Source organism: Aegilops tauschii, chromosome 2 (genome assembly GCF_002575655.3).
Source record: "Aegilops tauschii subsp. strangulata cultivar AL8/78 chromosome 2, Aet v6.0, whole genome shotgun sequence".
Classification (NCBI taxonomy): Eukaryota; Viridiplantae; Streptophyta; class Magnoliopsida; order Poales; family Poaceae; genus Aegilops; species Aegilops tauschii.
In genome coordinates, this window is record NC_053036.3 from 36,184,443 (window position 1) to 36,211,548 (window position 27,106).

At 46.3% G+C, this 27,106-nt stretch overlaps 3 protein-coding genes and 1 pseudogene across 3 annotated transcripts; 2 read left to right on the top strand and 2 right to left on the bottom strand.

Annotated features, from left to right (window-relative positions):
- Positions 1–5,293: 5,293 nt before the first annotated feature.
- Positions 5,294–9,691, top strand: LOC120974905 (uncharacterized). Its single transcript, XM_040401484.3, has 5 exons — positions 5,294–5,447; positions 5,835–7,731; positions 7,881–8,645; positions 8,730–8,816; positions 8,899–9,691. The coding sequence occupies exons 1-3, from the start codon at positions 5,402–5,404 to the stop codon at positions 8,170–8,172; spliced, it is 2,235 nt and encodes a 744-aa protein (XP_040257418.1). The 5' UTR covers positions 5,294–5,401; the 3' UTR covers positions 8,173–8,645; positions 8,730–8,816; positions 8,899–9,691.
- A 695-nt stretch (positions 9,692–10,386) lies between these two features.
- LOC109737111 (uncharacterized) lies at positions 10,387–11,048 on the top strand. The gene is made up of 2 exons (XM_040398970.1): positions 10,387–10,685; positions 10,733–11,048. The coding sequence occupies exons 1-2, from the start codon at positions 10,387–10,389 to the stop codon at positions 11,046–11,048; spliced, it is 615 nt and encodes a 204-aa protein (XP_040254904.1).
- A 3,338-nt stretch (positions 11,049–14,386) lies between these two features.
- LOC109737119 (nuclear poly(A) polymerase 4-like) lies at positions 14,387–18,518 on the bottom strand (annotated as a pseudogene).
- Positions 18,519–20,134: 1,616 nt separating this feature from the next.
- Positions 20,135–25,130, bottom strand: LOC109737110 (cuscuta receptor 1-like). Its single transcript, XM_045232540.2, has 2 exons — positions 22,571–25,130; positions 20,135–22,488 (listed from the first exon to the last, which is right to left on the bottom strand). The coding sequence occupies exons 1-2, from the start codon at positions 22,593–22,595 to the stop codon at positions 20,282–20,284; spliced, it is 2,232 nt and encodes a 743-aa protein (XP_045088475.1). The 5' UTR covers positions 22,596–25,130; the 3' UTR covers positions 20,135–20,281.
- Between the last annotated feature and the right edge of the window lie 1,976 nt (positions 25,131–27,106).

Consider the following 27,106-nt stretch of genomic DNA (forward strand, 5'->3'; position numbering starts at 1 on the left):
TATTCAAATGAATTGAGCTGAAAAGAAACAGAAAAAAAAACACACACACACAAACTATGCCGACGGCATAGGGCTAGCGCAAGCTACAGGTGCTTGACACGTGGCACCTATGCCAACGGTTAGGCCATCGGCATAGGTGCCACGTGTCAAGCACCTATAGCTCCTGGGGCAGGGCTATGCCGACGGTCTGGCCGTCGGCGTAGGTTTGAAACTATGCCGACGGTGGGCCGTCGGCTAGGCCGTCGGTATACATGTGTCACGTGTCAAACAGCTGTTGGGTAGCACTTGACGGCGGCCACCGTTAGGCGGGAACGTTGCCGACAGCCGAGGTACGGACAGCGTCGGGATAGGATCTATGCCGACGGCCTCCCAGGCTACGCCGACAGATATGTTGCCGGCGGCCCTATGCCGACGGGGGCCGTCGGCATAGGCCTGTCCCGGCGGGGATCAGGGCTATGCCGACAGCCAAGGCCGTCGGCATAGGGGGCGATTCTGGTTGTGCTGAAGCGCACGAACAATCAATCAATCAATCTGGCGCCTCAGTTGATCACTGTTCCTGTTCGGTCCGACTCCTTGGCCTGCAAAACAGACCAAGAAGACATGCTACTAGTTTCAGATGCACTAGAGGTCAAACCAAAACAAGATCTTCTACACGGGGACAATGCAAGACACGGATCAACGGCTGTCGGACTGCCCACATCCAGATTCCAGACACCCACCTGCATGCATGCCCACGATTAATTATCAGATAGTAGATAAACTTGTTCTTGTCAGATCCTGCCTGTCTCGGCCGATCTAACATTAACATAGCACCGCCACGCGTCCCTCGCCGCGAGGATCAAACGAGTACTGTCCTGAGGGATCCGGATCGTGATGCACATGCGCTGGCTCCGGCCAGTGGCTGCATGCCTGATTCGGATCAGGATCAGACGGTCATTTGTCCCCAGCAATCAGTACTAGTAGTACTATTTGCTCTGCCCTGCTGTCGCTTATTGGTCTAACTGAATGTTCCCTGCGCTTTCCTGCCCCATCATCACTGAACGTCACTGTCAATCGAGCAATTGTACAGACATTTATTTACTCCCTCCGTTTCAAAATATAGTGCTTCCTCTATCCCCGTGCTTCAACTTTGACCAAAAATTTAACAAACAAGACCGATTGCGGCGGAGCAAAAGTTATACCAGTGAATTCGTATTCAAAAGAAGTTTTCAATTATATAACTTTTTCTCCCGCCGCAATCTGTCTTGTTGGCTAAATTTATGGTCAAAGTTAGACCTCGGAAAGCGTGGGCGCACTATATTTTGGAATGGAGGGAGTACTAAATAGGCCTTTCGGCCCGCTACATATATAAAGCAATGATCAATACACATTTCCTGTAATTTTTAATTCACAAGTTAATCACTCGGGAAAAAATGTTGTTGCACTAAAGCGTTCCGCATACCAAGTTGTTGTATTATCATGTAGTTGCCTTGTCTAAAAAAAGAGTGCAATTGCCTTCTTATTTTCTTTTGCGAAACACAGTATAGACGTAGACGCTCAGGCCAATTCCACCGCACGACCCCAAACGGACGTCCGTTTTGTCCGGATTCTGTCCGTTTGGGATGGCAATCGGTGGCAAAACGGACATGCATGTCCGGATTAAGTTGGAGGCGCCCAACGCGCTGACCGACCCCAAAATATCCGCCTCGTCCTCGTGCCTCAACCGCACGCGAGCTTGCGCTCTAGCTCCGCCGGTGCAGCCGCCGCTGCCGAGCTCGCCCGCTCCGCCCCGCACCTGCCCGTGCCCCCGCCGTGCCCCCGCCGCGGCTTGCCAACTGCCGCGCCCGCTCGCGGCCGCCCGCACCCGCTGCTCCGCGCCCCGCACCAGCCCGTGCTCGTGCCCTCGCAGCAGCCTGCATGCCGGCGCGCGCCGCGCCGAGCCCGCCCGTCCCGTGCCACGCCGCGCCGCGCCCCGCGCCCGCCCGCACCCCACGCCCCCGCCGCGCCGCGCTCCGCCGGCAGGACCACCTCGGGGAAGAGAAAAGGAGGAGAGAGAGGGGATGGGTGGGTGGGTGGGCCCTTTGTTTCAATGACTAGCAGGCCAGGCCTCGCATGCAAAAGGACAGGGGCGGACGAGGACCACGCAAAAAACGTCCGGGCGTGTCCGTTTCAGACGCAAAACCAGACCAAGTTTGCGCCTAGGATGGGGCGAGCCGGACCAGAAACGGACGTTTTTTGCAGATGGGGTAGCGCGTTGGGACGTCTTGTATGTCCGTTTAACCCCAAACGGACAGCCCTGGACAATTTGGGGTCGTGCGGTGGAGTTGGCCTCACAAACACGTTCGTGCACTCACCCTTAGAGCATCTCCAACAGCCGCCCAACGCGCGGCGAGCGAAAAACCAGTTTGCAGCGCGCCCATCGCCTGGTTTGGCGCGGCGGGCAGCGCTGGCTCCAGCAGCCGCGGTAAAATACAGCGCGCGCAAAAATGCAGCGCGAGCGAGCAACCGGCGCATGCCATATGTTGCATTTTGGACACAAAATGAATTTCAAACATCACAAAACAAAGACATGGCATAATTTAAATCACACAAACAAGTTGATGACTAAAAGTTCATGCCCACAAGTTCAAATTCATGCCCACAACATCATCCAACCAAGTTCAAAATGCAAACCAAGTTCATGACACAAACGAAAGGCACATCAACAATCAAGCCTCGTCCTCGTCTTCATCCTCATCTTCCTCCGATTCATCTGACTCCTCCGAAGACGATTCTTCCTCCTCCTCTTCATTGCCGCGCGCCGCATCCTCATCACGTGAAGCTCTGAAGATGTTGGCAAGATGTTCAACGGCATCTTCATGCGAAGGTGTGTGAGGCACACCGGAAGACATTCTGCCCATGGCACCCGGAGGTGCACCCATGCCTCCCATGAGAGACGCAAAACTCATGCCTCCCATGCCGGCCATGCCTCCCGGAGGTGCTCCGAAGCCACCCATGCCTCCCATGGTCTCCATGGTAGCTCCAAAGCCACCCATGGCAGCCATGCCGCCCATGGTAGCTCCGAAGCCACCCATGCCTCCCATGCCGCCAAGGCCACCGCCACCCATGGCGCGAATCATTGCTCTTTTTTGGATCTAGACTTCTTCACGGGCAAGATTGACATACTCCTTTTGCGCCTCATTGAGGATAGATGTGTCCAAGAAGAACAAGTGCTTCTCTCAATCCAATAATCTAGATCGCTTCTCCATGCCCACCTTCCTCTCCTCCAATGTCACCTTCCTCTCCTCGGCCGCCACCCTCCTCTCCTCAGCCGCGGCATCTCAGCCGCGGCATCTTGGTTCCTTGCCATCTTCCTCACCTCGTTGGCTTCTTTTCTTGCCTTCACAATAGCTTCCATAGCATTTTTTAGCTCATCATCTCCTTTCTTCTTCTTCTTTTCTTTTGCGTATTTCTTGGTCCCATCCGGTCGTTTTGGCTTCGAGTATGAAACCGAGTTTGGTGTGGGGCTTCTCTTGCCATCATCACTTGATGCCTCCTCCTCATCATCATCCAAATCAATTGTTCGCTTGCGTTTGTTGCTTAAATCCAAATCATCCATATCATCACGCTTCTTCCATTTCTCATCATCCTTCAATGCTTCATAGCAATGAGGCAAGGTAAATGGCCTTCCTTTCTTGATCTTCTCCTTCTTGGTCCTCTTCTCCTCTCCTTTGAACAAGTTTTGTGCAATATTTAACTACATGAAAACAAAACAAGTTAGCACTACAAACACCAACAACAAGCATGATGAACATGGATGAAATGGCACTTACCCTATCTTCATCATTAGTGCCACTTGAGTTCAACTTGTCAACCGCCTTTTGTGCGGCCGCCCACTTTTGACAATCCTTGTTGATTGTCGACCACCGGGAGCGAAGAGATCGATCGGAGCGGTCAATTCCACTCTCATTGCGTAGATCAAAGTGTTCCTTCATCCGGTTCCAATAAGCATCTCTACTTTGATCACCTCCAACGGACGGATCCCTCGACACTTGCAACCAAGTTTTGCATAGCAAGACGTCTTCTTCGTTGGTGTAGTTGCCTCCTCTTCCTTTCGGTGCGTCGACAATGCCCTCACCATCCTCGTCCACTTCGAAATGCATGTCATTGGTTTGAGACCAATGCGAATTGTTGGAGCCAACACCCATAGTTGACATGTATGCCTCATCGTTGACACTACAAAGTATATAGAACAATGCAAATAAGCTATCTATATGTATGCATTCAAAAAATAACAAAAACAAAAAAGTTGGCGGAATTTTATACCTTTGGGGCCTTTCCTCGAACACATTGTGCTCGCCGACGCTTCGGTAGCCGCCGCGCCCGTCGCACACCCTGCAAGCTTCTTCCTCGACGTCTTCGAGGAGCCGGAGCCGTCCGCCGCCTTGTTCTTCTTCGCGGATGTCTTGCCCTTCTTCGGTCGCGCCGCATTTGGGAGCTTCGACAGGGGGCACGTGGCTTCACGGTGGGCGCCGGCGCGACGCCACCCGCCGTCGAGGTCATCCGCGGCGGCATGAAGAGGCCGCGCGCGATGCCGGTGCTCGGAGGAGCTCCGGCGGAGGTGAAGCCAAAGCTCCCCGTGCTAGGGTTTGCAGCGGCGGCGGCTGCGGCGGTGGACGGCTCGCGACTGTAGGAAGGGTGAGGGGGGGTGCCGGCGCGGGCGTCCATCGGGTCAATTTGCCGGCGGCAGCGCGTGCGGGGCGAAGGTGGCGCGGCGGAGAGAGTGCGGCGTGAGCGCTCGAGTGTGCCGCGCGCGGAAGCGGGCGCACCAAATACACAGCACGTGATGGCGATTCGGACCGCACGCCCAACTCTATATGCCGCGCGCGCTTATTGCGCGTCCGCTGGAGCCCCTCTACTGATTGCGCGCACGCTAAAAAGGGCAAATTTGCGGCGCGGCACTTATTTAGCACGGCTGTTGGACATACTCTTAGAAACGCACACCATTTTCTTATGTGGACCTTTGAGAGACTGGCCGACATGTTTTGAAATGAGTAAAATGCATCATAGGTCCTATAACTATCCAAGGTGTGTCACTTTAGTCCTATAACTATCAAAGTGCAGATTTGGGTCCCAAAACTATTTTGAGTCGTTCACTGCAGGTCCTATGGTCGCCCCAGCAGTGTTGACCGTCCGACGTGTCACCTGGACCGGTGCCACATCGACCAGAGGGGCCCACCAGGCTAAACAATGAAGCGTTTATTTGCAGGAAAGCCCTTGAAATCTCAGCTCGTCTCATTCTCAGACCCTCCACCTCTCTTCTACGAACGAACTCTCTGAGGCGGCGATATGATGGCGACCGGCGGCGTTCGCGATTGATGTCCAGCGATTGGAGGCGCAGGACGGGAGTCGGGGCTGCTAATCCGACCGCGGCGCTGGTCCGATGGCTCCATCACGGCGGCTTCCCAACACCCCTCCTCCGGAGTATGGTAAGAACCCTAACCCCAGTCCCTGCTGCACCCCCTTTTGGCTTAGAGATTTCAATAGAGTAGCAAGATTTGGCACGATTTGGGCATTACAGCTTAGATATTGTGTCGATTCAGTCTGAATGTACATATGGCTTCTCTTCCCGTACTGAAATCTTCTGTCTGTACTGAAATCTATTTCAAAAGAGTTGGGCATCTTCCTGTACGTATGGAGATTTGGGCATCTTCTTGTGCGTATGGTGATTTGGGCAATATTTTTCCTGCAGTATATAATCTCTGTTGTAACTGAAGCCTTGTTATGTACTGCTGATGTATATATGTACTAGTGGTGATGCAAAAGAAATTGTACTGCTGATGTATATATGTACTCTGTTTTTTTTCATGTAATAGGACCCAAGGAGGAGCTGTTCTCAGTAGAGATTAATCATGGTGGGGTTTTTCTCGGCTTTGGAGCAAACAAGAAATACATGGATTGCAAAACAGATTTCTTTGATCATTGTGAGGTTGAAACCTGGTCGCCGCTGTGGATTAAAGATTTTGTGCAGCAGCTTGGCTATGATCCAAGTAAAGTGCAGTGTTTCTGGTTACTTCCTGGAATGAATTTGGATAATGGACTGAGAATTATTGATAGAGATGCAGACTGTCTTAGTATGACTGCTGTTGTGCCAAAGTTCAAGCATTTCAAGTTGTACATGGATCATGGTGATATTTATAGCGAGCTGAATATGGATGACATATGCATAATTGGCTCACCTACAATGCCTGATATCATGAGTCTTGTGAAGCCACAAGAAAGAGGTACAAAGAGTTATATTAGGAGTAGTCCTAGGATCAAGAGCAAGGCACAAAAAGGGAGAACTAAAGAACAAGTGCAGAAAAACAATGACAGTGATAGTGATGATAGTGATAGTGATTGTAGTTATGAAGATTGGGCTGACTCAGACAATGACTTTAAGAATGGCGATGATAATCTGTTTGAGGAGTGGGTTGATGACTTCAATAAGGATCTCAGAGCAAAGAAAAATAAAGCAGTACAGTACGAGAGGGATAGTGACTATGACACTGATGAGCTAGAACTGCCAGCTTCAGAGAATGAGGGAAATGAATCAGAACATGAGGTTGTTATGGAAAAAGGGAAGAAAAAGAAAAAGAAGAAGGTGAAGCTCAGGTCTTTCAAGCCAGAGGACATGAAAGCACAAATATTCAAATTGGGTATGAAGTTCCCTACTGCAGCTGATCTTAGAAGGGCAATTCGAGAGTACGCTATTCAGAATAGAGTTGCAATCAAGTATGCAAAGAATGATAAACAAAGAATTAGGGCACACTGCTCGGATGACTGTCCATGGTATTTATTCGCAGCACCTGACAGCAGAACCACAAGTTTTGTGGTGAAAACTTATGTGGGGGATCACACCTGCAGTAAAGAATGGGAGGTCAATGGATTCACATCAAGATATCTAGCTGGCAAGTATTTGGAGAACTTCAGGGCAGACGAAAAGATGACATTGATGAATTTTGCAAGGTTGGTGCAGAAGGACTACAACATGATCCCTACAAGGAGCAAGCTAGCAAGAGCAAGAAGGATAGCAATAAAGAAGATTCATGGAGATGAGGAGAAACAATACTCGATGATGTGGGACTATGCACAAGAGATCAGAATGTCAAACCCTGGAAGTAGCATGTTTATCAAACTCAAAGATGGCAGATTCCACCAATGTTACATGTCATTAGATGCTTGTAAAAGAGGCTTTTTGGCTGGATGCAGGCCTGTTATTTGTGTTGATGGGTGCCATCTTAAAACAAAATATGGTGGACAATTGTTGACTGCTGTAGGGATTGATCTAAACAACTGTATTTTCCCCATTGCTATGGCTGTAGTTGAAGTGGAGGACACACCAACATGGAAGTGGTTTCTACAGACTTTGAAAGATGATCTGCACATAGTGAACACAGCACCTTGGACAGTGATGAGTGATAGGCAAAAAGGACTAATAAATGCCGTTACTGCTTTGTTCCCTCATGGACAACACAGGTTTTGTGTGAGGCACCTTTACCAAAATTTTGCAAAGAAGTGGAAGGGCGAGAACCTGAAGAACAAGTTATGGGCAATTGCAAGGTCGTACAATAAAATTGACTGGAGAAAAAACATGGATGACATGAAGGAATTAAATCTGGAAGCTTATGAGTACTTAGAAGCAATTGAACCAAGTTCCTGGTGCAGGGCCTTTTTCCAAGAATTACCAAAGTGTGACGTGCTACTAAACAATAATTGTGAGGTCTTTAATAAGTAAGTTTCCTATCGCTTTTTCCATTCTAATATATTTTGGTATATATTTTTCCATTGTAGTTCTACATAGTGCACTATCTCGCTGCTATGTCGGGGATATATCTGGTTTGAATTTACATTCTGAACTGATTTGTTTCTTCTCAATGAAGGTGGATACTTGATGCTAGAGAGCTGCCTGTCATGAGCATGTTCAAAAAAATCAAAAATCAATTGTCGACAAGGTTTTATAGCAAGAACAAGGAAAGTGAAGAGTGGTGTGGAACAATTTGTCCCAAGATCAAAAAGATACTTGATAAGAATGCAGAAATGGCTAATAATTGTCAGGCATTGCCTTCTGGCAAAGGCATCTTTACTGTCTTGGGACTCAGAGGCGAGTACAAGGTTGACATAAACAAATACACATGTTCATGCAAAGCTTGGCAGCTAACAGGCATACCATGAGACATGGCATCTCTTGTCTCAGAGGTGAAAGAATCAAACCAGAGAATGTTGTCTCTCCATGCTATAGTATTGCAGCATTCAAGAAAGTATATGGTGAAGTTATTATGCCTTGCAGAGACCCAAGAGAGTGGGAAAAGGTGAATGCTGCTCCAATCTTGCCACCCCTATACGAAAAGCATGTTGGGAGGCCTAGCAATAAAAGAAAGAAGAACCCTGTAGAGACTGATGAAGGAAAGTTGAGCAAGCATGGTGCGGTTTCTCACTGCAGTATTTGTAGGTCAGTTGATCATAATAAAAGAACTTGCCCTGAAAAAGGTAGACAGGAGCAACAAGATGAGGCAAGGCAAGGGGAGCAGCAAGAGGCAGGACAAGTGCAGCAAGGTGAGGCAGTTCAAGGACAAAACTCAATTCCAAGGCATATTGCCAAAAAGGCAAAAATACCAGTGAAGAGAAGGATTAGTTCAACTGATCAGGTAACAATTACTAGATAATTTCCTTTATGTTACTTCTAGTTAGTTAGTTGCTAACTTAAATCCAAAACTACTCTGGAATTGTAGACCACATCTTCTGCAAGTGTGGTTGGATCTAGTGTAATACAAGTGTGGGAGCAGAACATGTCTGTGTTCGACATACTGATGCAATCCGTAAGTTCTTTTCAACTTTTGTAAATCTCATGGAAACTCTCCTATTCCAAAACTGATGTAACACATGTTTTCACATTTGCAGTCACAGCCGTCCCAAGAATCCCAGGCACCAAGACCTCTTCCTGACAATCAATTTCTTGCAAGCCAAATAGAGGATCTACAAATGACAAAACAGACCACAACTATAATCCATGTAGCAGCAAAGAAGAAGAAAAGGAAGGAGAAGATCACGGAGAAGGAGAATGTTATTCCTAGGAAGAAGAAATAGAAGATGAAGTGGACATGCCTTCTATTGGACAGAACCTGGTTTCTTTTTGAACAGAGTTTGGTTTCTTTTGGATAGATAGAGATGGTTAGGGCCTTCACAAATTGTTAGGGCCTTCACAAATTGAAGGCTTTATTTTGGACGGAGGTACTACTTATGTAATGTGGTACTGCATCATGCAGAGTGCAACCCAGTACCACATTACATAGTTGCAAGCTTTAGTGTGTATCTATGTTTATGTAAGAGCACTCTTTATGTAATGACAATATGATGTGCTACTTCCTGGAATTGTGGCAATTCTCATCTATATATTTGCCTGTTAAGTTGCAACATCATTTCTCTCTTCTATGATTGTCCAGACCAAGTATCATTTATCATTTGTAATCTTAGAGAGAGGGTGTGAAATATATATTCATTTGTCATTTGCATGATCATTTGCCGCGCTGGCTTGTTCCTGCTACATCTTGCTGCCGTCGAGCTTGTTCCAAACATGGCAGAACTGATGAAAGAGAGATGAGATTGCAGAGAGGAGGGCTGCGGCTGGAGAGCAAACAGTTTGATGGACCAAATTGCAAAATGTATCAACCACCAATGGCGGGAAATCTTCCACCACGCGCCCTGGGTCGTTGTGGCACTGGTCCAGGTGACACGTCAGCCAACAATCATGGCTGGGGCGACCATATGACCTAGTTTTGGGACCCAAATCTGCACTTTGATAGTTATAGGACTAAAGTGACACACCTTGGATAGTTATAGGACCTATGATGCATTTTACTCTTTTGAAATTAACAAAGTCACCACAAACAGGTCGTTGTCGACGAGTCCCTCGCTTACCACCGAGAAAATAAAGATGTTTTATTCTGAAATAAATCCAGAAAAAATACAAGCACCATACAAAGTCTAGAACATTTCTCTTTTTTTAACTCCGCCCTCCGGCATTTTATTCATTGAGCAGAAGCATGTCTGCGTGCAAAGCGAACGTCAGAAAGCCAGGGGCTACAAAGTCATAAACTTTGAAACCGGGGTGGGCAGGTTCAATCACAAAGAACCTGCCTAACTGAGTGTACTTGGCTCTTTTTTCTCCTTCGAAAACAATGCAAATGCCTCTGTAAAATAGGGGTTAATACCACTGTACCTAGCTATAATAAAGTAGACGATTTCCTCAAGGTGATGTACGTTTATACCAAGACAAGGCATGGATGGAATCAAACCATGCTACCAACAAGGCACAACGTGGTAGACACTACATATATAATTGGCAATTCTTGTCTCCATCCTGATGAGATCGATGAGACCTCGGCCGGCATGGTGGAGAAACACGTGGTTGTGATATGCGCCGCCGTGGGCGCCCTGGCTCTCGCAGCAGCCGTGCTGGGTATCATCGGCGAGGCGACCAAGTCCAGGTCCTTCGTCAGGTACGACGGGGTGAACTGCGTCTACCGGAGGACGCCGGCGTTCGACTGCGGGATCGCGGCGGCCGCGTCGCTGCTCACCGGCCAGGCCATCCTCACGGCGGCCGCCGGCTGCTGGGACGGATGCAGGCAGAGGCGATCGTCGTCCAATCATCGGCGCGTCGGTGGCTACTTCGCTTCGATACTCTCATGGTACGGCATGTTGTACTGTTCAACGAACGGAGATTTCAAATTTTCAGTTGCATTATTTGTTCGGTGGTACTGAAAAAGGTCAGGCGCGCTGCATGCAGGTTTCTCACGATCCTGTCGACGTGCGCCTTCCTCGCCGGAGCTCTCAGGAATGATAGCACGGAACGGCGACCCAAGGAGGGCGTCGCCTCTTACTACCAGTGCACCGTCCTCGTGGCCGGGGTGTTCGCCGGCGCCTCGTTCCTGTCGCTCGCCGCAGCAGTCGTCGGGATCGCCTCCTACGTCGCCATTGAAGGAGCGGCGAGCACTGTGGTGTCACCGTCGGCGGAGCTCCGGGTAGTGCTGGGGCAGCCACAGCAGCTGTAACTTCGTTAATGATAACCCGCCGGCGACTGTCCTACGTGTGGGTAAACAACCGCACACCAGCGTACCAGGTCGATTGTTATTGATTTTGATTTGTTTGCTCTATGTATAAGAACAGTTTAGAAGTTGATCGGGTGGTTCAATTTAGGTCCACTCGTCTTTTATCTCGATTCAAGATCGACTCAGAAAACAAATATGTTGAGTATCAACTTTTTATGTAGCTCGATCAAGAAACAAATTGATCTTAAGCCAACACTGCTCACGTGATTTTAACTCGATGTAATATGGTTATACTACCTGAAAATGCTAAATGGAGGGCGAGCTTTATGGAGCCCTTTATTTTGAAAATTTTAAAAATTATAATTTGATGTTCCAAAATATTCTAAAAAACCATACACTACATCTGTGTAAAATTTGAAGATGGTATAAATTGCAGTGAGAGCTACAGGAAAAAGACAAAACAATGATTTTGAAAATTGTGAACAATAATGCACTGTTTACTACTCCCTTCATTCCATAACGTAGTGCATATAAATACGGAGTACTAAAACGTGACTTGATACATCCGTATCTAGACAAATATAAGACAAGAATTTTGGGACGGAGGGAGTACATATTAAAAGGAAATAGGACAATTTATTACCATATATGTTGTGTATGATTTTTATTCATTTTATCTACTAGCAAATATGGAAGCTTAAAGCGCGGAGAAAATTTAAACCTCAAAATGGTACATGATCAGCCGTCTTTTAAATATGTTGTTATTGATTGCCAAAGTTTTGAGAGCTGGCACACCTTTGTCTCTTCTCTTGCTAGTTGTTAATTACTCCCAATGACGCATCCAGATTGACCATGAGCTTCACTTAATTTGAGCTCGTCCAAACTTTGATATAAGTTGAGATGAGCCCAAGCCAACTTGCTCGAATTCGGTTCATTTGCAGACTCATTTGCAGCCCTAGTTTAATTAGGCGTACAATTATATAGCATTAAAACAACACAAAAGTTACATTTAGAAAGGAAAAAAAAAGAGCTGGGCTACAGGCCTACAGCCCAGGGGAGGGGAGGCCCACGAGTAGCACCAGGACGACGCCTCCACACGAACGAATCAATCTCTGCGCCACTCGTCCTCTACAGCCGCCGCCGCCGCCGCAGGCTCCCATTCCCAACACGATCAACTTCCAAGCCCTGAGACGCGATGTCTTCCGCCGCCGGACAGCCGTCGGCGAAGGCAAAGCCACCGCGGCGGCATCCCCAGGCAGCCGTTCAAGGTCGACGACGTCGCCTCATACACCTTGCACGCTGACAAGCGCAGCTTCCTGATCAGCACCAAGACGGATGCCGCCGCTGCGGCCACCTTCGCCTTCGACACGAAGGCGCTTTCGTGGAAACTACTCGGCAATTGGGCGCTGCCCTTTGCCGGCCGCGGGCACTTTGTCCCACACCTCAGGGCCTTTGTCGGGCTCTCCAGAGACCCGGACACGCTCGGCCAACTCTACTCTTGCCATGTGCCTAGCTTTGATCATGCCGGTGACGGGCGGTGCCCTGCCCCTGCGTCGAGGGTCTGCGATGAGAAGCTGCTCAGCCGGGACCCAGCCGAGAGGCATGTAAGCGCTACCCTTGTCGACATGCGATGCGATGGTGAATTCTGCCTTTGTAGAGTGCGTCTCCATTGCTGCTGATCAGGCCCTCGTTGAGGAGGGAGATGTGCGCCTACCTGGTCGTTGTTTCTATCGCGTGGCTACATTCTTTCTCACGTATGGAATGAATGGAGACCTGATGACTCGCAAGAGCCGACAAGCGCAATACTACCAAGTGCCTGAAGCAACCTCTAAGTCGTTCCTCGCTGAAGATCCCGTGGCATTTTGGATGTAAAAGGCTAAATTCATTTCATGATTATCATCAGTTCCTATGTTCAGTTTGTCACTCTGTTAGACTCATGTCATGGAGCGCCTGTGTCTATTTGGATTCTTTTTCAATATAGAAAGACATGAATCATAAATCTTAATTGAATTTGCATCTATGACTCGGTACATTTTTTAGCAACAGAAGAGAGGTGAATTTTAACCAGACACACAAACATGTACCAACAGAAGAGAAGTTGGATTGCGATCAGTTTCGCAAAGTCTAATGACCCCAGAAGGTCCTGATCCTAGCCAAACAGATTCAACTTTCCTCGGTTCTTCTTTAATTTCCTTCGGGGACCCCTTGTGGGCAACCTCTTCTTCTCCATGGTGCTCCAACAAGTTCAAGGTGGTTGGATCTCTCGGATTGGTGACCCCACAGAGCTCAGGTTGGAGGTGATAGAACATTGCGCATCTAGGCAACAACCAAGTTTTTTATGTAAACCTGCACAAGAGTTTAAGGATAAATAAAGTTGTTTTGTTCCATGGTAAGGAATTAAGGTTGTGTGTACACAGATTTCTGTTAAAAAGCTTGGCATATGCTACTCAGCCGGTTAACTACCCAAGCAACATTCCTAGACTGTATCGGATCACTTGACTCGAAGATGCTAAGAAACTACTAGAGATTATATGTGTCTAAAATCAAATGCTAGTTCTTGAGTTAATAGTCCCTAGTGCACATTCGTTGCTTTGTGTATTCTGATGCACCACCTAGTTGAACTTGCTATTTTAGTGATTTATAAGTACCAGTGCAATTTTGTTTATCACAAGTAGATCAATTTTATACTTTTTACTGCACCATTTTCTCCGAACCATTTTGATCATTGTTAGGTCTTCAAGCCTCAAGCATTGTTAAGTTCTGACCGTGAGAATACCTTTTACTCTGTAAAAGTAGGTAACCACATGCCATTCACTAGCTGAATGCCCCGTGCGTTGCCACACAATAATAAATTATGACATGAAGACATTAACAAAACATTAAACATCATTGTAATTCATAATGTGTCACATGGCTTAAGACGGAGTTGTGAGAAAATATTGCTTTATGATAAACTGTGGCAAAGCTGAATTGGGAAACTCAACAAATTTAAATGCTGCGTGACAAAATGGAAGCAGCTTCCGGATTGTAAAGCTTGAACTTGCAGGAAGACCAAGGATCGGATTAGCCATATCATATACTCCCTCCGTTTTTATGTACTCCGCGTATTCGAGTTGACTGAAGTCAAACTTTGTAAAGTTTGACCAAATTTATAAAAAAGAATATAAATATTTAGCATAACAAATCTATATGATGTGGAAGTACATTCAACGAATGAATCTAATGGTATTGATTTGTTATTGTATATGTTAATATTTTTGTCTATAAACTTTGTCAAAGTTTGTAAAGCTTGACTTTGACCAAAACTAATATGCGGAGTAAATAAAAACGGAGAGAGTATATATATTGATTTAAATAGTTGTATTGATAAGCATGACGGTCCACAGTAATTGCACATCCGCTGGTTCATCACAGCGCAACCCTCTTGAGGAGATCATCGAAGTTCAGTTCAACTAGCATCAGCTGAACATCACGGTAACCGAATGACATAACTGGCAGGTCAAGTATTTCTGAATAATCAGAGAAGCTACTTCCAGGATAATCTAATTCTGCTCTCAGACTAAGCAAAACAAGGTATGCACCCACACAGTAATTCTGTTTAGCTTCAGAAATACTTGCAAAACATTAACTGAATTTAGGATTCTGGTGTCCACGGCATGGTGTTGTTTAGTAGTTTCCTAGATACTTGCAAACCATTAACAAAATTTAGGATTCTTTTGTCAACGGCCATGGTTTATCAGCACGAAACGGCCGTTTCACTGCTGGGGGGATCACCGAGCGGCTCAAAAAGATCAGCCCAGTCAGCCTGCTTCATCTCGATTTCCTGCATTAAAAAGCAAAGATCACGACACGGTCAGAACAGTGATGGTGCTGCTTTGCTACGAGAGCACCAGTGACTCTTGTACGGTGGCTTTGGAAAAGAAGGTTTACCTGGCAGACTTCATTCCCAATCTGGAACTGCTCCTTCATGACCCCCAGCGTGGTTGCCGAAACATGCACGGTCGAGTTTCTGCACGGGTACGCCGGGGTAATGATGGGCATGACATGCGACCGGTCTTCACCGTTGAAGCGTGCATCCCAACGGGAAAACCAAGCTCCCAATCTTCATGAATGGAGCAGAGCATCACCGGGTTCGGCCAGTACCACTCGCCGAAGATGCTAAAGAACATCGTGACCAGCGTGCTCGGCGCAGCATTAGGGTAGGCCTGGCAGATACGCGCAACCATCACAGCGCAATCGACCTCTCTGAGATAACCAGGGGCCTAGCAAAGCACACAATTAGCTCAGCGTAACAGCTCAAGCAGGCGTTGCCAACATGGTGATTAAACCTGACTTACATTAACGCAAACACCTCTTCTTTTCGCCCAGTACTTCACACACCTTAAAGTTGTTCGGAAGTTCTACAGTCAAGTGCGTGTATATCATTGTGGTGCCATCTTTGAAGAAGAAATAAAGGGGGGAAATGGAGTGGAAAACAAGAGCCAACCTCGATATTTGGAACAAGATCAAGAATTTGGTCTGCCACTCTGCACTCGCTAAGACTGAGGAGATTTACTTCATCAACGCCATAAAGCACTGAATTTTGAGAGATATCCAGATCCTTCAGCAGTACATTAAGAGCAAAATTTATCGCTTGAGATATTCGATGTAAAACAGGGCAGAGGGCAGGAAGTTGGCTTCAAGATAAATAATTTTCTTTCATTATTTAAGACAGAATGGCACAAGCAGCTAAGACTGAGGGCCACAGGGGAGGTGCTGCATTGTAAATACCCAAGACTGTGTTGGAGAAGAACTGTCAGTTAGACACGTGTATCCAAATATGATGGAAGATAAGGAATGAACACTCTGTTATACGCATCTCCCTAGCACAAAACATCAGAAGGTATCCATAAACACCCAATGGCCACAACTAAATGTGATGATTCTGCCAAAAAAACGTGAAACCCGTAAATCATGATGAATGGAAGATTCAAGTTTTTCACTACTGAATGTTAAACGGCAAGAAAGTTAGATTGCCATCCAAGATACTATCAATGCTGCAATAACTGACCTACACCAAAAAAACAGGTATGTGATTGGGAAATTCTACAGCAATGTATGCATATCATTATATTGCCGTCCTAGGAAAAGAAATAAGGAAATTTTTGGGGCACAAAACAGAAGGCATGTATAGGAAACAAAGTCAGAACACCAGGACAGTGGTAACTGATAAGCATCCCCATCTAATACTCCCTCTCCCCCAAAATATAAGGCATGCTTGACTTCTTTCGGTCTTCATCACACAACTTTGACTATGATTTTTATTTATTGTATGTCTATAAAATTACTATAAAGACATGAAATAAAACTGTTTTCCAAAACAAATACGACAATACCATTTATACAAAGATAGTGCAAATTCAAGCGTACTTATATTTTGGGAAGGAGGAAGTACATCACATCATACAATGGATGGCCAGATACAACTACTCTACATACCTAACTAAGCTACAACATTAGCAGTCTAGCTCGTAACTTGGACTTCTGTTTTTACCATAAAATAAATACACGTATAATAGACAGTAATGCATAGCTATGTTTAAATTAAGATAGTAGGTGCTAGAACAAAATTTGCTTACATATTTTCTTACTAAAATATGCTTAATGGATAAAAGTTAAAAACATCACACAATCACATATACCATGACACACATAAATAAGAACTTAAGGTATGTATAGGAAAGCAAACAAGTGCATGTAAACTTATTAAAAACTTACCGATGGCACTACTGCAAGAGAAACATTGGCATAAAGAAGGTTAATTGATATTCCGTGGAGCTTAAATTTCATAGCAGGGAAATGTGCATCAGGGAGAGGTTGCAGTTCAGACACTTCTTCCATTTGTGCCAGTATTCCACATAGTATAGTAAAGAAATCCTGCTGAAGTAAGAGCAGTATGTCAGGAAATAAAAATGATTAAAGTTAGTATAAAGTTGGGTCATCTATTTTGGAACGGAGGGAGTATATCTTAAGTATAAACAACACTTATTGCACATGATGAAAGGAAAAAAGATACCTCACGGTTCACATACTTTGGTCCAACACATAAAGTATCTATGTCAGCCCCAGGTTCATCAACCTATCAATGCAGGAATACCAAATTATGCACATGTGAATAATTTCATGAGTAGGGCAAACACTCAATTCTATGCAACAACGTAGACAAAAAAAAAATAGCTGATGCATTTGAGGTCATATGCTCTTGAAGTGGTCATACAATGTGTTTGGCATTCCCATATCATGGTGTCCTTTTTTCCTTCTAAGGAACACATACTGTCTGTGGTATTGTGTGGTTATACTAACTTACTAACTCACCGGCAAGCAATCTCAAAAAAGTATCAGCAAAAAAAGGGTTACTTACTAACTCAAAGCCTGTTCTTTAACGCAGCTAAACAAACATATGCTGAGATAGGTAAAACACCCTTTAAAACAGGACTGATTCCAGAGTCTATGCTGTTCACGAATCAACGTGGTGCTCTATATCTGTGACTGAGAACTGAAAACAGAGTATACTGAAAAAGCAGAACACTCAGTTCTAAGCAGCGACATAGACGGAAAACAGGAATAGTTCAGACAGATGCAGTTGATCCTGTTGGCATACAATTGTTAAGAACCAAATTATGGGTGTGTGGCATTTCCATATCCTGGTCTCTTTATCTCTAAAGAACACTGATACTCTGTTTGGTAATATTAAGTTACTAACCGGAAGCCTCTTCTAGTGCAGCTAAACAAATATATATATGCTCAAATACGTTACTACCTATTCTCTAGAACAGTGCTGATTCCAAAATAACCAAAGCAAAGCATGTGCATTACCCCTAGATGGTATGACCCGAAGGTGAAAAGCACGGCATTTGCGTCGATTTGGCCTCTCTGAATAGCCAACTCCTTCACCCACTCTTTCACAATCTGCATTTCAAACATGGATATTGTTCACCAGACGATAAATTACCAGAGGTAACGCCAACTCGCATGTGGCAGGAGGAAACAGCTACCTTGTCAAGCTTCCCCAACACCTCTTCTTGCCTAGCGGCCTTCTAAGTAACAGAATCTTAGCGTCGGAGCGAACAAGCTGAAACAATAATCGAATCAGAGCGGCAGATCGGTTCGAACCTGCTCCAATTCCTGCGTGCTGTGGAGGTCCGTCGAAGGACCTCGCGGGCGTCACCCCCAGCTTCCTCTTGGGGAAGCTCGTTGGGGCAGAGCTCCTCATCGGGCCTCACGGGAACCGCGCGCGGAGCCCTGGGCCGATCCTCCGCCGTCGGAGGCCTAGCTAGGGTTGGCGGTCCGGCGATGCAGCAGGTGGGGAGAGACCGAGAGAGAGATGGGTGGGGATTGAGGAGGGGAGGAGGGGGTTAAGGTGATTCAGCGCGAGAATTCCCTCCGGAAGGAGGTTTTTGGCAACCCGGCCACCAAACCGGACACACTATCTGTGTGTGGATTCGTCCGGCGTCCGGACACATCCGTGAACACATCCAATTCTGTTCTAAGGGCATCTCTAACGACGACCCGTAAATTTTCTCTTCCGTCTGTCTATGGTCAAGGGATCAATCCACGTTCATGGATGCCGGAGGCCGTTGCAATCGTAGCCGCATACATTCAAACTCTTTTTCAACAAACCGGATGAAATTCATGCAAACACGATCGAATTTCATATGACGGATTTCATTACATTTACATCAACTAAGTGACGCTCATCCGGCTCTGGAGGTATGATTAACACCTAATCTAGATGATCCGTTTCCCGTGTCCGGCCATGAGCCCCGAGAACTGAAACTTTGCCTTCTTCAATTCCACCTCAGCGCTCTCCAGCTCCGCCTCCGGAGACCCAGGAAGTGAAGTTGTCCGCCTTCACGTTGCCATCAAGTGACTAATCCGCCGACGATGCTCAGCCCACCAAATTTGGCGTCGACAGGAGGGAAGGAGCGGTGGCCTTCTTGGAACCCGAGCAGCGGTGACCTACAGTGCACTACTCTTCCTTGCTGTCGGCGGCGCCCGCGGACGTGCCTGGTTCGTGGTCGTGGTGGCGGGGCGGGGCCTCGGCGGAGCCGGCGATGTCGTCCTCGTCGTCGATCTCGCCGAACACCGCCTCGCGGAAGAAAAAAAGAAAACACGTTTTTTTTCATTTCCGAGCGGCACGGTCATGCCTTTCGCGGAAGGAAAAAAAAGCAAACACATTTTTTTCCGTTTCCGAGAGGCACAACCATGCTGCTCGCGAAAGTAAATTCGTGTTTCTCGTGGAAGCAAAACAAATACGTTTTTTCGCGCAAATATTTTTTTTATTTTTTCCCCAAAAGCTAAGAAAAACCGGTGAAAAGCGAAAACCCGAAAACCCAAAAAAACCCATCTAAAAAGTCAAAAACGCATGTGAAAAAATAAAAAAAAATCCAGAGGAAGCGTCCAAAGCATGGCACATTACGACGGCTGAGAGCCCACCCCAAATGACCCATGAAGAGGCTTCCGAAGAAGCGCTCGTCAATTAGTTGCCCCTAGCTTTCCGGACGAAATACGAATCAAATGTTGGCTCGGGCTTGAGGTTTCTACCTCGGGCTTTTGTAAGCCCAACCAGAAATCTGGCCCGGCCTAAGTGATGCCCAGGTTTACACACAAGAACGGCCTTGTTATCCCAAGAGGTAGAAACAAAGTAGAGATCCAAGCACAGGAAGACGACTTCAATCAAGAATTCACAAAGGGGACTATGTAGTATATAGTGCCCAATCTTGCAGCTTAGCACATCAGCACATATCCTCCAATATCCTAACGTACAGGAACATTTCTAGCACTAAAAACATAATGAGACTTGAGCAGTGCTAAAGAAAATTCAGTTAAAAAAGTGTCAAAGAAATGGCTATGCAGAACCAACGGTCCTCCCAAAATGTCAACTTCACACCACCATTTTGCACCTTGATCGAGCTTACAGAAAAGCAGTAAAAACATCCACCCCTCCATGATCAAGGCAGGAGGCATCTTACCTCCCAAACCAATGGCCTTCCAGAGAATTTATTACTCGCCTTAGTAAATTAAGCATGACAAATCAGAATACTCGTGTTGGGAGTTGGGACACAACTTTTCAAAAGCAACAAAAGGTAGCATAGTTTACAAATACTCGCACAATCGGAAAAGCAGATTACTAAAGTGATCTGCCAATGTTGCTTCACATCATCACTATTAATCAGTAGTCTCTCTCTTTTTACTTATTACAGTTTCAGAATAACACGCTGCCCAAATGGATGGCAGAATACGAATGTGATAGTGGCCCAAAACGCCAAGACGAATGAAACAGCAGTGACCACGTAGATGATCGGATCAGAATCGCCACGCGCATTTCCTCCCGTGCCATTCCGTGCAACGGGATATGAACTGGAAGTGCATGACCTAAGGTTGCCGTTCCCTCTGTAACTGTCCACATCAAATGTGCCGAGCTGACCAGTGGCTGGTAGACATCCAGATAAGTTGTTGTACGCCACAGAGAACACTTCCAATGATGATAACCGAGTTAACTGCCATGGTATGGTTCCATCCAGCTTGTTTCCTGAAAGGTCTAAGCTTTCGATTTCACTCATGTTACCGAAGGTTGTAGGAATCAGTCCGGTCAAGAAATTGTTTGACAAATTGAGAGACTTTATATGGCTCAAATTCCCCATCTCCTTCGGAATATCACCTGATAGCATGTTCGAAGAGAAGTCAATGCCAGACATCCACATGAAGAAGTTTTGTCCATATGTGTATGAGTTCCCTTTAGTCGTGAAGGTGAAGCCTTGGGGTTCATAATGACTGCTGTACATGCCCACGGCATAATCTCCTGTAGAGTAAGTTATCCCAATTGAGGGCCAACCGTACTCGTAATCATCAGGGTCTTCAAGTGCAATGCCACCAATACATGGTGGTATGGAACCCGAAAGTATGTTGTGGGAGATGTCAATTATACTCAAGCGTTGGAGACGACACAGATTTGAAGAGATCTGTCCCACAAACTTGTTCCTGCTTAACAAAAGTACACTGATTTGAGAAAGATATTGTGCCCACTCAAGGTTGCCTGTGAACTGATTATGGCTGAGATCCAGAGCTGTAATGGACGAGCTGAAGAAAAACGCACTCGGGAAGCCTGACAGTGAATTCCCAGATACACTCAGAAACTCGAGAGGTAATACAGTGCTGCAGTTTGGAATATGCCCCGTAAAGTAGTTTTCTGACAGATCTAATATCCGAAGTTTTGTTAATGTGCAAATTCCTGGATGAATGGCACCAGTTAAACCATTACAAGAAAGGCTCAAAGCTTCCAGTGAAGGAAGAAACCATAATGAAGTGCTCAGTTCTCCTGACATCTTGTTACCATGTAAATCCATGAGGGCTATATCACCAGACAGATTTCTAGGGAGAGTTCCTTCAAATTTGTTGTTGTCGAGGTATATTGCCCACAGGTGACCAGAGAAGCTACTAACCCCATCAAGTATCTTACCCCCGAGACTATTGTTTGAGAGCTTCAATACATTCAGTGCGTAAAAATCAGTGAACAAGCAGGATGGCACTTCTCCTGTAAATCTGTTATTTGATAGGTCCATAAGTTGTATGCTGCTGTTGCAGAGCGATGGTGGTATCGTTCCAGATATAATATTGTGGGAAACATCAAGAATTGTAAGATTAGGAAACATCAAACTGATGTTGGCTGGCAGCTGTCCTTCAACTAGGTTCAGAGATATGTTAACTTGTTTAAGGTAAGTTTGGTGTTGCCATACCCGATCTAGCGATCCAACTAGTGAGTTGTTTGCAAGATTCAGGTAAACCAGTGTGGCTTCATTTGTGAACAACCAGTCAGGCATGTTTCCCGGCAAATTATTGTTGGACAAATCGAGAAAACGTAGATGATGCTGTGTGCGGAGGAAATTTGGCTCAGTAATCATGCTCTTATCAAGGTTACACCAAGAGAGCCTTAGTGTATTCAATTGAAATTTTGGTACCCAACCATGCAGTTCCACTTGAACGACCAAATCAGTATTCCGGGACAGATCTATCTGTTTGAGCTTCACACAGTTTCTTAACCAGAAAAAAGAAAATTTACCGCTTAGCTTGTTTTTGGATAACCTGATAGTTTGAAGCAATGAGGAACACTTTGAAGATAAGTTTATGGGTACATATCCTTGCAAGAGGTTGTCTGAAAGATCCAAGTACTCCAGGCATGGAAGTGCAAACACTGATGCTGGGATGCTACCACTCAATTTATTGGATCTCAGACGCAATTCTCGCAGGTTCCAAGATGAATTTATAGGTATATGTCCATGCAAGAGGTTGTCTGAAAGATCCAAGTACTCAAGGCGTGGAAGTGCAAATAAGGATGCTGGGAGGCTACCACTCAATTCATTGGATCCCAAATGCAATTCACGCAGGTTATGGAGATTTCTGAGACCTGAGACGAATACATGACTTATAGCAAGTAAAAAGTAACTGTACCAACTGAAAGAGAATGTTAAATTTATTTGTTTCAGTACCTGTACTATGAAGAGTCCCACCCATGACGTTTCCATTGAGATTTATGACTTCTAGAGAAACCAGCTTACCAACAGATCCTGGGATGCCCCCTAGTAAACTGTTGAAACTGAGGTCGAGATACTTGAGCTTACTCAATCCTTGGAGACCTGATGAATCATTTGCTTCAGAATGATGAATCGTAATCAAAAAATTTGGATGAATAAAAGTGGAGTTTCATGGATGCAACAGGAGTTACATACCCTCAAAATTATGTAAACAAGCGAACAGTCCTGAGATATTTAGTAGCTGAAGCTCTGGAAATAAAGAAAAGATCGTCAAGCTAAGGTGCCAGATGCATTCACCTTCCATTTCTTCCATATGGTCCATATCTTGGTCGATTGGGGAAAGGTCGAGATGCGATATTAGCCCTGTGCTATTGTCGCATGTGATCCCTTTCCACGAACAGCAGTCATCACCGACTCCCCAAGAACTGTGCATCTGATTCTCATAGTCATGCCCAAAGATTATGAGGCGAGAGCTAATATCCATGAGGGACGCTCTCTGCTCCAAGAAGCAGCCCGAACAACTCAGAAACATGGAGTTCAGAGTGCAGAGGACCAGCAATAGACATCTCCATGACAAGTAGTAGTCCATTTGGAAGAAAAATGTTTCTACATTATCATGTGAATTCTACGCTGTAGGTTTGGGAGCAGGATGCGTGCCTCTATTTCTTCTTCTCCTTGCTTGTTGTGGTATTTATGTTTAGCCATCCCTAGGCTATAAAGTAGCTTAGTAAACACAGTTTAGTCCATGGTCAAGGAGAAATGCTTGATCAGCAAAGCAACTTTACTATTGGCACTATTGACTTGTTGACGAACATTTTGTTCAAGTCCTCTTTGGAGAATTGACCACAACATTCACTGATGGCCAAACATGGACTATGACTTCACGGCTAAGCACTAATCTTGAGGATAGATAATATATTGATCTTGGGTCCAAGCACCTTGTGGACTTGACTACCGAAGCTCCTGCACTGGATATCGAGGCCAAGAATGGCAGAAATACACATGAATTTGGAGTTGCCCTTTTTTTCAGTTTGAGCATCTTATAAGTTTCAGCACATATAATAATTGAGTGCCTGGGTTTGAACAGATTTAAACAAAGAACCATATTATGTTTTGATTTTAATGTAGTTTAATGTATCTTCCTCCCTTTTGGTCTGAATCGACCAAAGGGTTTCCTTCATCATGACATGCTCTTCCATGTTGGGCTTATTTAGGGTCTGATTCTTGGATTTTCTTTTATCATAAGTAATGCTATCAGCTCTGCATGGTCTAATCCAGTTGGTTCATTTGATTGCTTGATCTCTTCATTGCTGTAGAAATATTAATTTGCAGGCAATATTTCCTCACTACTGAAGCAGACGATTTCAAGGAAAGGGTCGCATGAGTTCTGGGATGTAATTTGAGAACATGCTGCCTGCTTATTTGTTCTGCTCCTTGTGGTGTTCATAACTGACTATCCCCAAGATTATAAACAAAGTTTAGTCCATGGTCATGGAACGTATGCTTGGGTTTGACAACAAGTTTAGCTAATGGAACTGTTATATTAGCTTATTGAGCAACATTTTGTTCATTCAAGTCTCTGCAAAAAGACATCGCACTACTGATCAGGACCGAACTTGGAGCATGACTGCACCATTAAGCACTAATCTTGGGCATATATAATATTATCTTCCAGACACTTTGTGGACTTGACTGCCAAAGCTCTTGCACTAGATATGGAGGCCAAAAAGGCCAGAAATTTTGGTGATTTTGGAGTTAACCATAAAGCAGAACGCCTGTCTTACTACAGTCTTAGTTCTGGGTGCAGAACCACTAGTCAATGCTACAGACTTCAGATTGCATTTGAGTGTAGGGACAAAAAAGCTTCAAGACAAGCATACGGTTTGCTAAAGGGTTACAGTTGCCTTCCAGGTTTCAGGGTAGCTTTTTCACATGCCCAGCTTTTGGGCCTGGTATATCAAAACCAAACTGTGTAATGTAAATCGTAGTGAAGCCCCGGGTCATCCAGAATATGATGGCAGTGCCAAATTGCCAATAAAAATTAGGGGGTAAGGTAAAGGTAAATCACAGATTCAGACTCGGTAGGAAATATACTAGTAGAAGTACTGAAGAACACTACTTATGCTTGCACATGTTTTCTGAAAGGAATGCGTGAATTCAGATCAGAGTTAACCTTAAGGAACGTCGTAAGCCATTCACTTATATATTCCGCCCCGCTCCGCGCTTGCCCTTGCCCTGAGTCTGAGTGGGTGCGTGGCAGCCGGCGCCTCCCCGGCTCGGCCGCACATCCAGTCCCCCACGGCGCCGTTGGCGAGTGCGGCATCCATCTCCCTCCCACTCTCCGGTCGCCGGCGATGCTCACCTCCTTCCTCTCCTTCTTCGAACTAGTCATCCACTCAGCGGTGGTGCGGTCCGGATGGAGGGTGATTCCGGCCGGCGTGGCCCGGCGTGGGGAAGGGAAGACGAGGAGGAGGCCTCTGTTCGTCCTCTTTTTTTTTTAGGGTCTTTTTTTTGTTTGAGCGGACCCTCTCTGTCCGTCCGTCCGAAGGGCCATTTCCGTGGCTCGGCCTTGTGCGTGAAAATTTATTTATTTAAATCGGCCCACCAGCCAGGCGCATTCACGAGGGCCCGATTTACAAAGGCCGACCAGACGCCCATGCGAGCTGCAACCGGCCACCGGTACTCCTACGACCATGCCCAGCGACGCTACGACAACCACCAGACACCCACCGGAGATGCTACGACGGGCACGACGGGATGCTACAACCAGTGGCGGAGCTTCAAAGAAAAAGTTGGGCGGGCCGATGTAAACAATAGCACAATTTTTTTTAGGCATTATTGAGTATTCGGTACATTTTGTTCTCATTGATTTTCACCTTACAAGAAGGGTTGGGCGCGCTTTGCTGCGCCAAGGTAAAGAAAAAGTTATTGGCAAGATACTAAAATTTTTGTCTTAGATTTGTCAAAATACGAATGTATTTAGTCACATTATAATGTTAGATGCATCCGTATGTAGGTAAATTTAAGATAAATATTTTGAGACGGAGGTGTACATTGTTATGCCTTGTTTCAGTTATCTTCTTAAACTAAAATGCATTGGCACAGTCGTCGCGAGCTGAACATGGAGCTCTACTCAGTGTCGGCAGCAGACTAGCAGTCCTGGTTGGTAGTGCAGCGGATTGCTGCGGTAGTCAGTAGAGGCAGAGGTCGGAGGCATATAGGCGGCACCATGACAGGATCCCAACGGCCGGGGTCAGGACTGGCCAGTGAGGAGGCCGGAGCTAGGGGAGGGAGGATGGCGCCACGGCGAGGTTGCGTGGAAGCGGGCGGGCGGAGCCGTGGAGCAGGCAGCAGGAAGTAGGAAGCATGCGTTTAGCAGCGAGGAAGTTGTGTGATCTGTGCGCGCGAGATCTGCCCAGCGTGAGATGCATGCGGCAGTGGCGTCGTCCTGGCCGGCTGGTGGCCCGCTGCTCCTGCTGTGTCCGCTCGTGCGAAACCTTGAATTGCATCGATTTGTAACGGTGCCTTTGTCTCTTCGGCTGAGTGGGCTATGAAGCATAGTATACGTACAAAAAAATGCAAAAAACCTGGGCGGGCCATGGCCCGGTCCGGCCCCAACGGAGCTCCGCCTCTGGCTACAACCAGCGACGCTGGAAGTTTCGACCAGTCACGACGGAAACTACGAATGGCGACTGCCAACCGGAGAAAGCAGCGTCCGATGTTGGGGAAAGCTGCAACCGACAACGACGAAAGTTATGACTGGAGACGACATAAGCTGCAACCGGTTAGGGTCAAAGTTACCGAGTTACGTCGCTAGTACGAGCGGGGCGAGCCACCGATGCTGTGAGGCTGGGCGACGATGAACTGGCGGTGCTGCGAGGGCCGCACCGGCGAGCAATGCTCCGGCGAGGGAGGCGGCTTCGTGAGGGATCCGGCGAGGCGGGTGTTGCGACGTCAGTCTACCTCGAAGGCGACCGGCAGAGCACGGTGGAGCACAGCCGATGACTGGAGAAGCAGGGCTAAGACGACGAGCTCGAGTGCTGCCTCGCGGCAGAGTTTCTCTCTACGTTCACCCACCCATCCATATCCCCTCCCGTACGCGTCGATGGGTGCAGGGGATATATAAGACGTGTGGGGATTTTTTTTCTGTTTCCGGGAGGATGACGCGGCGGAAGAGAACCAACGGCTATGCTTTCCTTCCATCGTACGGTGTGCGTAGGGTCCCCAATCGGGACGGGGTGCAAGTGATAAATGTTTGGCCACTCATTGAGGAAGGAAAATCGATCAGTCGACTCGTGGGATGTCAAATCTGACAGAGTGAAATCTATTTTTAACCTTGAACTTGTAGAGGTCGTTGGAATTGAAGCTTAAACTTTTAATCCCTGAAAATTGGCAACATATACTAACTAATCCTGATCAATTACAACCTGATCCTAGATGGGTTTGGATGACAATCATGTCGTTGTTTCTCTCGCTTACCAGTTACCACGC